This window comes from Atractosteus spatula, chromosome 14, assembly GCF_055471065.1.
Source record: "Atractosteus spatula isolate fAtrSpa1 chromosome 14, fAtrSpa1.hap1, whole genome shotgun sequence".
NCBI classification, from domain to species: Eukaryota; Metazoa; Chordata; class Actinopteri; order Semionotiformes; family Lepisosteidae; genus Atractosteus; species Atractosteus spatula.
In genome coordinates, this window is record NC_142719.1 from 4,909,500 (window position 1) to 4,918,147 (window position 8,648).

General features: G+C 43.8%; 1 protein-coding gene across 1 annotated transcript; it reads left to right on the top strand.

Annotated features, from left to right (window-relative positions):
- The first annotated feature begins 273 nt into the window (after nucleotides 1–273).
- cited4b (Cbp/p300 interacting transactivator with ED-rich tail 4b) lies at nucleotides 274–6,967 on the top strand. Its single transcript, XM_088932304.1, has 2 exons — nucleotides 274–599; nucleotides 2,072–6,967. Exon 2 carries the CDS (start codon nucleotides 2,090–2,092, stop codon nucleotides 2,819–2,821), a length of 732 nt encoding a protein of 243 aa, XP_088788430.1. The 5' UTR covers nucleotides 274–599; nucleotides 2,072–2,089; the 3' UTR covers nucleotides 2,822–6,967.
- The last annotated feature ends 1,681 nt before the right edge of the window (nucleotides 6,968–8,648 follow it).

Here is an 8,648-nt window from a genome sequence, read left to right on the forward strand (position 1 = left end):
GGAATAATAGATATTGCTCCTTGTGTTTTTCTCCGGTACGGTGCCCAAAGTAGCAACGCACGCTAATTAACTACTTACAGGCGAATAGACAGCCGATTCGTAAACCTCTTGGTTTTGACAGATAGCTGACTAGCGCCTCCCGTTTCTTCTGTTAACCCACAGAATCAAAACTAGTAAACCGAACTAAACCAAGACCGTCCTTATTCAAACGAGAAAAAAAATTAAACAAAAACAAATGGGAGGGAACTAATTGGCCACAGTGTATCTTTCAGAGAATCCACTGGGTTTTTTTTTGGTGCACGATGATTAAAGTAGGGCCAATCGCAACAAAGGGTACGAGCGATCCGGAAGCTCCACCTCTCTCTGTCGCGCTGCCTCTGAGCTTTTTAGATGTATATAATCCCGGGGTTGACCCAGAAAATAGGCACTCGTTTCAAGATCAGATGCGCTTGCCTTTGTGTTCCAGACCCGTTAGAGTATGAAGCTTAACCCTTTGGAATATATGTTCTAATCTTTCGGATCTTCGCTGTGCGGAGTTATAGAAATCTAGCCAACAACAGCAACAAAGTCACTGAACTTTGTAGAGAGAGCGTGAACTGGTATGTATATTTTATTAAAAAATACAGTACGCGACTGAGGCAGTGAGGTGCTCCCTGGGTTTATCTATTGTTACCTTCTTATTCATTGGATTATCTACTGCAATCTGACCTAGTTATCCGTGCAGATACATATTTTAGACATTTACCGTAGATGCGACGATGATGTCTTTGTTTGCAGATTTTAACGTGTAGCAGAAAACGTCTCTTTCTTTTCAAATTAATAACTAGATTCAGGATTTGTTTTTTGATATTCCCGTTTCGTTTATTTGTGGTCTGTATTGTGTGCGTGTGTGTGTTGCTTTTTCTTTGCAGAAAAAAAGCATCAGACAGTGCATTTATTTAGAGAGATGTTGCATTCACTTTATTTAATGTACTAACCTGCGCCTCATCTTCGATTAATTCAATTTTTTTGGTCAGTGGGTTCTGCTTATGCAAACCTGTAGGAACCCATTTCTTTTTGAAGACACAAAGAACTGCCTGCTTGTGCAATAGCGCACAGAGCAGGAAAGGGTTAAGTGTTTAGTTAAAAAATGCCTGCTTGCCTATCTTTGTTTTCAAGCAGGCATCTCAGGGGGAAATGATCGGCAGCGAATCGGCAATTGTCGACTTTCGAAGGAAGGGGAAAATGTTAACACTAGAAAACGATGCTTTGTAGCTTAAATGCGCGCAGCTCCGTTTTGTCTCCTTACAAGCAGGAAGAATGTAACCTTGATGCGAGTGTGTGTGAGAAACCAAGTAGGCTACACTGTCGCCTAGAAGAAAAGTGCTATTTCGAGGGATCAGCCATTCAGAGTAGTTATTCAAGGGCCATTGTGACAATGGAGTTTCTAAAGAGATTTGTTACTGAAGAATTAGAGGTTGAGAACTCTTCTCCAGGACCGTCACGTAAAAGGAACTGTCGCTCTTGGATAGAAATATATATATTTTAAAATACATCGGTCGATGTTACAGGCTGCTCTCAAAATAATTGTAATGTCATCTTAGCGATTAGCTAGTAGCAGTTTATATGGATCAGAAAAGGCCAATTGGTAAAAAGCTTACACCGCGGTCGGTCGTTAAACTAAGTGGCCTTTTTATTTTCATATAAATCGGACGTTTGTCGTAAAGTGCATTCAGCTCGGAGTCCAGAACTGCAGATCTAAGTGATACTAGATCGTAATACAGGGGCAATACTACTGGCGCGATCATTTTCCCGAAAGCAACGCGGTTTTAAGGTGCTGCCTTCCAGGTAGTGTTTCAGCGCTCTTGTGGTTTTATCGCGAAATGTAAATGCTGGGAGAATCCAGCCTGCTTACTGCAGAGGGACTTTAATGCTGCTGCTAAACTTGTACTTTTTCCCCACGCAGTGACGGTCACGTGTCTCTGTTGCTGACTGTGTACGTAACGACTCGCACCATTAAACTTAAACGGAACACGATTTTTTTTTTTTACATGTCGTCCTAAATAGTCCCATTTTTTTTCTCTTCCTTCAGTGAATCACGAAGGAAGTCATGGCCGACCATCTCATGATGCCCATGAATCACGGCTCCGGTGGCGGCGGAGGTCTGCACGGCTTTCGGATGGGCGTGAACGGCAGCCTGCAAGCCGGGCCCCAACCGCACACGCCGCCGCCGGGACTCCGCAACCTGCCCGGCGGCCAGATGATGCACTACGGCCCGGGGCCGCAGGCCAACATGGAGGCCGTGATGAGGCAGAGGCCGGGGATGGTGGCGGGCATGAATGGGCAAATGAACAACGGGCAGATGGGTCACCATCACCAGATGGCGGGCAACATGATGTACAGCAGCCAGAACCAGCAGCACCACCCCCAGCAACAGCAACAACACCACCCCATGCATCCACAGCAGCAGGCTCCACAGCAGCAGTACATGGGAGGGGGCCTGACCTCCCAGCAGCTCATGGCTAGCATGCACCTGCAGAAACTCAACACCCAGTACCACGGACACCCCTTCATGGTCATGAATGGGAACCACATGGGAAATGGCCCCCAGTACCGGATGGGCTCCGGTCAGCTAGCAGGCATGCAGCACATGGGCGGCCCCCCCCTGGGGCTTAACGTCGCCGACACGGACTTCATCGACGAAGAGGTCCTGACGTCTCTCGTGTTGGAACTTGGCTTGGACCGTATCCAGGAGCTGCCCGAACTCTTTCTGGGGCAGAATGAGTTTGATTTCATCTCGGACTTCGTGAGCAAGCAGCAGCCCAGCACCGTGAGCTGCTGAAGTCCTGGTGGGAACAGTGGGGGGGGGGGGGGGTGTTTTGGGGGGGGGGGGTTGAGGTGCTTGGAGAAGGATTGGGTTGGGTGGCACGGTGAGATGCACGCCGGACAATCTTTCTTTTAATATATATTTATCATGATGAATAGAAGCTTTGCACTGGATTACTTGCAGGATTGCCATCTTTTGTCAGTGGAGCACAGCGCCGTGACCAGTCAGGGTTCAGTCTTCACCTGCCTGCCTCCTGCCTCCTTTGTCCAAAGGGATGAATGTAACCACACTTGGCAGAATTCAGAAGCCACTCGGAACAATGCAGATACTTTGATTGTTGCCCAACCATGGAGAAATGGGTTCTGCGGCAACTTTTAACTTATTTATTTTTCCTTCACAAACTTTGGACACTGAACAAACTAATAGACCTGAGCTGTTCCACTTTCCCAACCAGTTAAAAAACAATGAGCTCTCCTTCTTAAACTGCTGGGTTTTTGTTTGCAAACAAGCTGTCTGATTCCTGGCTTAGGCCTGGGGCTTTCGCATCTGAATTTGAAAGAGAAATCTGTTCTTGGGAGTCTAGGACTTCAGGATGAGTACAAAGCCCAAATTGGGGATGACAATGTAGCGACTTTCTCCAGTTATAGGTGTATGGTAAATTCAGCAAAAACCTACTGAAAGAAAAGCATTACTGTAGCTGGTGCTGTGAGCAAATGATCAGTAAACCTAGTTTCAGCGTTAACTTAAGTGCCACCTCTGCTCATTCCAAAACACTTGACACGCACCTATGCCAGTGGGCCTGCCTGCAGTTCATGTAGCTCCTATGCCTCTGAAAGATTTTTCCCTGCCATGTTTGTTCGGATGTATGTCTGCCCCAGAACCTACTGTTGAGTCTTCCTACTCTCCTTACAACAGATTGATCCAAGCTTCAACATTAGGTCCAGTCTAAGTTGTAGAACTGCCTTAATACTGCAGCATTATTTATTTGCTATTTTATTTTTATTATTTTTGGAAGGGGGGGATTCCTAAACAAATCCTGGTAACAAATGGTTTGATTTTTCACCTCATAACTGTGGTTGGATTGGAGAAAAAGACCTGGGAGCAGCAACATTTGTTTGCGTGACGAAATGTGCAACTCTAATAATTTTTTATTGCTGAAAAGGGGGTACTGACAAAACTTTTGCTGTGGAAATACAAATCTGCTTTAGTTTTCTACAGACTTGATAAGATGACTGAGTGTTTAGAGATGTCTTTTTTTTAAATACCAATGTCTTCTGCACATACATTTTCTTAACCTTTATTAAACTACATTTGAGGTTACCCCAGTGCTTATTCTGTGCGCCATTTTTTCCCCCCAGCCCGACAGCAGTGTACATGTTAATCATGAGCTCGGAGTCAGTGCTAGTTTGGGTTGTCCAGTCCTTCAGCCTTGCAAACCACAATCAACCAGATGGTGTTTAACGCAGGTGACCTGATCTCTGAAATCTCTCCAGTTACAGTGAAGTGAAAAGAAAAGGCCACACACAGACTGCATGCCATAATATCAAGGCAGTTCAGGGTAGAGTAAATGCCAAGGGGAGCTTAACTATTATATTAGAATTAAAATTTAAAAAGGAAAATACTCCTTGGGTAGATTCAATAACTTGGATTAATCCTGTAATCTTTGCAATTCAGGTCTCAAGACCATTTAAGGGACAGTTCCGGGTTTATCAAATTTTAAATGTGTTCTATGATCCCTAAAGGGGCGTAGCTGTAGCAGTGTGTATGGAAAGCTAGGAATTTTGGTTCATGAAAACCATATCTGTTCAACTGGTCCTGGATTTGAGGGACTGGATTCTCTGCTTTAGGGCACGCAATATAGGTGGGATTGTAACTACAGTGAAATGAATTAACTGCTCAGCCACTAGCTTGGAAAGAAACCTGTGGCTGAGAAACCATTTTAACTTCTGTTTTCTGATGAGCATTAATTGCCAGCTGGCAGATTTCTTGGCTTCCTACTGTTTTGTGCAGATTTTCTGCTGTACTTCCTCAGAAATTTCATGATTTGAAACGGCATGTAGGGCTGTGATGTGAGCTGATGTAGACTGTGAAAGCTAATGGACAGAAAAAAATGACTCATTTCAACTACAAAATGAAGTCATTACCATTTTTTTCCCTTATGTCACAATATTTTAATTTAGAAATTTTTTTTATTAAAAAAAAAACATTGCTGTAAAAAATTGTAACGATTTTTAAATGTCAAAAACCTGGGTGGATATTAGACACTGTGGTCTGTAACTCTTAGAGTCCTGCAGGTTTTACTGTTAGCTTGAAATGGTCAGTTAGAGAGATCTACTGTAGAACACGTTAATTATTTAAACAACTGATTGATCCAATTAAGTCATTCAGCACTGTGCTAGAAGGTAGATGGGAATTACTGTACATCTGTCCAGGGCTAGAGTTGCATTCCCCCTGTTCTTGCTACAACTTGCTAAGGGGTGCCCATCCCTCCTCCCACAGAGCTGCAGTCCAGCGGGTCTTATTGGTCAGCCCAAAGCCACCAATTTGTAAAAGCTTTCAACGTGTGGGTTTTGATCGGTTTAGTCAGTTAATTGATTCAATTAAGTCAGGAATGGCCAACCGTGATCTTTGAATGCTGCATGGTGTTGGGATTTAAACTTCAGATAATCACTGTATAACTTAAAGCACAAATTTCCCCCTTAACTGGTCAAAATGAAGGTATTGCAGGTGTTTAGAAATTGATGTTGATGACTGCAAGGTAAACACTGCAGGTTTTTAGATCACCAGGGGCAGAGTTGGCCACCCCTGCACTAATGGTGGAAACATGTAAAATTTAGAAATGTTCACGATTTAGAGGATGCTATTGATTTTAATTACTGAAGTCTGCACAATGTTGTGCAATCAGTTCTTTAGAGTTTAATATCTTGGTACCACAAAATAAATAGTTAAATAAGTCTAAGGTCTTTGAAGTGGGTCAATCACTTTGCCATTAGTTTACGTTCCTCAAATGGGGTTTACCACTACGTTAAAAACGCCTGAATTTCCTGGATATCATTTAGGTCAGGGGTGTCCAGCCCTGCTCCTGGCAGTGAATAGGTCTTGTAGTGTCACCCTGAATCACCTATTTCTAAAGACTGGGAACCCATCTAAGTTGTTAATCAATTAAGCAAGTAATGTCACTTTTGAGGAACTCTGGTCCCTGAGAGCTTAAATGTATGATTTGTGTTCCAAACTATCTCTGAATCTCCTGCTCTTAAGCAGGTCATTGGTCAGGGTTAAAGCATTCCCATGGTGACAACTGATGAATCGTGCTAGATTGTAGCTCTCCAGGACCAGGGCTTGTAAGAAAGACTTAGCTTAAATTTTTAGTAAACGTCTTGCGTCTTACTTTACTGTGTACTGGATGTTTTGAGTGATAAAAAAATCCTTTGCATACGTTTATATACGTCTAATACCAACCCCCCCTTACACAAACGTTCCTCATCTCCTGTGCGTTGACTGTTGTGGGGGTCGAGGGATCCACCTGGGAGATATGTTGTTGAGACTGGGTTCATTCAGCACTTGAGTAAAGAAAGGGGAATTTGGTCTGGACTGCTTTGAATTTTGCCCATAACATTTGTGAACCTCAAAAACAATTCCGAACAGTCATGTAATAAGCTAATTGAGTTCTTAGAAGCCAATTAACCTTTTTTCCTGTTTAAAATTCAATTAAAAATAACAAGCATTTCCACAACACTGAGACTAAATGTGCAAATTGGGTCTGGTTCCTGGCCATGACGGTGGGTGGGGGTGGGGGGGGGCGCAACTAGGTTAGCTTTTCGTTGAGAGGATGATTGAATACAGCACCCCAAAATTCAAGGTGTCCACAAAGAACCCAGACCTGGCATCTCCCAGACAGACCCCTCGATCCCAGGGACCAAATACCAGGCTCATTCTGTGGCACTCTTATATTTAGTGGGTAAATAATTTACGGTGTATAAAGAAAAGTGGTCATTTTATAACAGAATTCCTATTGGGAACGGATGTCGGTGTCAGTCGGCACCTGCTGCAGCCTTCTCCCACTCTCACCCTGCTGGTTCCCTTTTCGATGTTGTTGATTCTATTTTAAGAAAATGTATTTATTTTAAGCGGTAATAATAAAGTATTTATTTAATGAACAAAGCCAGACTGAGGACTCATCTGCTTGTTTGGACGAGGCATGCGTGGGAGGGGTGCGCTCAATCCACGACCCCTGGGGAAGGGAGTGATCCCTTTGGGATTGACTGGCAGGGCCTTGCTCTGAGCTGCTAGACTGCAGACACCACTAGCAGCAGAAGACATGAACAGCACTACTCATCTGGCAGCTTTTTCCGGGGAACTTCCAAAACAATCAGGGAGTGTATAACGGAAGTAAACAAAAGGGATTCACCTTCTTACAACAACAATGAAACAATGAAAGGTAAGGAGATTTCTGTAATACAGTGATGAACCATATGAGTTGAAGACTATGTCTAGAAAACGTATTGCAAGGTGCCGACACAAAGCAGTCCTGCTACTTCCAGGTAGCAGTTAGGGAGATCCAGTACACAGATAAGCTAGATGGCTGATAACCACTGATAAAAACTACAGGTGGAGATCATAGTCCCAATAGAGCTGACAAAGCCCAGTGTAGGATTCGGCCAATTACACTGGAGCTTAGTCGAAGAGCATAAAACCACATATTCCAATTCAAAATCTTAAGTAAGGGTGCTTGCAAAAAATCAGCCTGTACAAACCTAGTGGCAAAGGTTTTAAAATGGAAAAGGCATGCATGCACTTTCCTTTCTGGCCGCTACGGCGAACACTTTCCAGAATGTTTCAGGAAGACTGGGCTGAGCACTACCCCTCAAAAGCAGCAGTGAAAAGCTGAAGCTGGCTGCACCGGCCATGGCAACGCACTGCAATACTCCCCACTTGCTGCTGTAGCCCAGGGAGGGTGTGTCAGGAAATATTGCATTTCACTTTAAATAAAAAGAGACTGCAACTTGAAGGAAACAGGTTGGCGCAGGATTTGTCATTTCAGAAGCCTCACAGTGGCACAGAGATAAAGGAAATGTGGTTTCAGAGTTCGTTATATTGAACAGGGTGGGGCAGAGCCACCCTGAAGAAACGTTCTTAACACTGGGAACTTCACCTGCTCTGATCCTGGCAGGTCCACACAAAAGCAGTTTTGGATCCAAAACACCTCTCTCATGCACTGCTCACCGGATGTCCATTTCCAGGTGGTTTGCAAAGGAACCAAAGATAAACGGCACATGCACACAGCAAACACAAAACAACATACCATCAGCACTGCCGGTTAAAGCCCCTTTGAATGACATGTCACGGAAGTTTGAGACGAGGATCTGCAGGGAATTCTCAGGTAGTTTGGAGAATGAAGGTTTTACCAGGGGTAACAGGTGTAGGAGGATAATTCCGCCTTTTAGGACTTTTAATCGGATGTCTGTACACAGTTTTGCCCTCAAGTCCTCATATAGAAAGAGCAAATGATTTTCACCTTGCTTGTATATGTTGGCTGTACCTTTATCGGTGCTATCTCATACAAAGATCCATTCAAGAGCAAAGGGAGAAAATGCAAGGAGGCAGGGATTCTGCAGAAACTTCACTCACTTGACTGTTCCTTATTTCACACTAGCATGTCACCCTCAGCTACAGGATTACTCAACGCTCTTCCTGTGAATTCATAACTCTCTCTGAATAAGTCAACAGTGAAGCCTGGATTGTCCAGAAATATAGTACCAATTTTTTTCTTTTGTAAACCCCAGAAAAATTTTGGTGCCAACACAAAGACGATAACTGAAAGTGCAATCTGCCGTTTCCATGA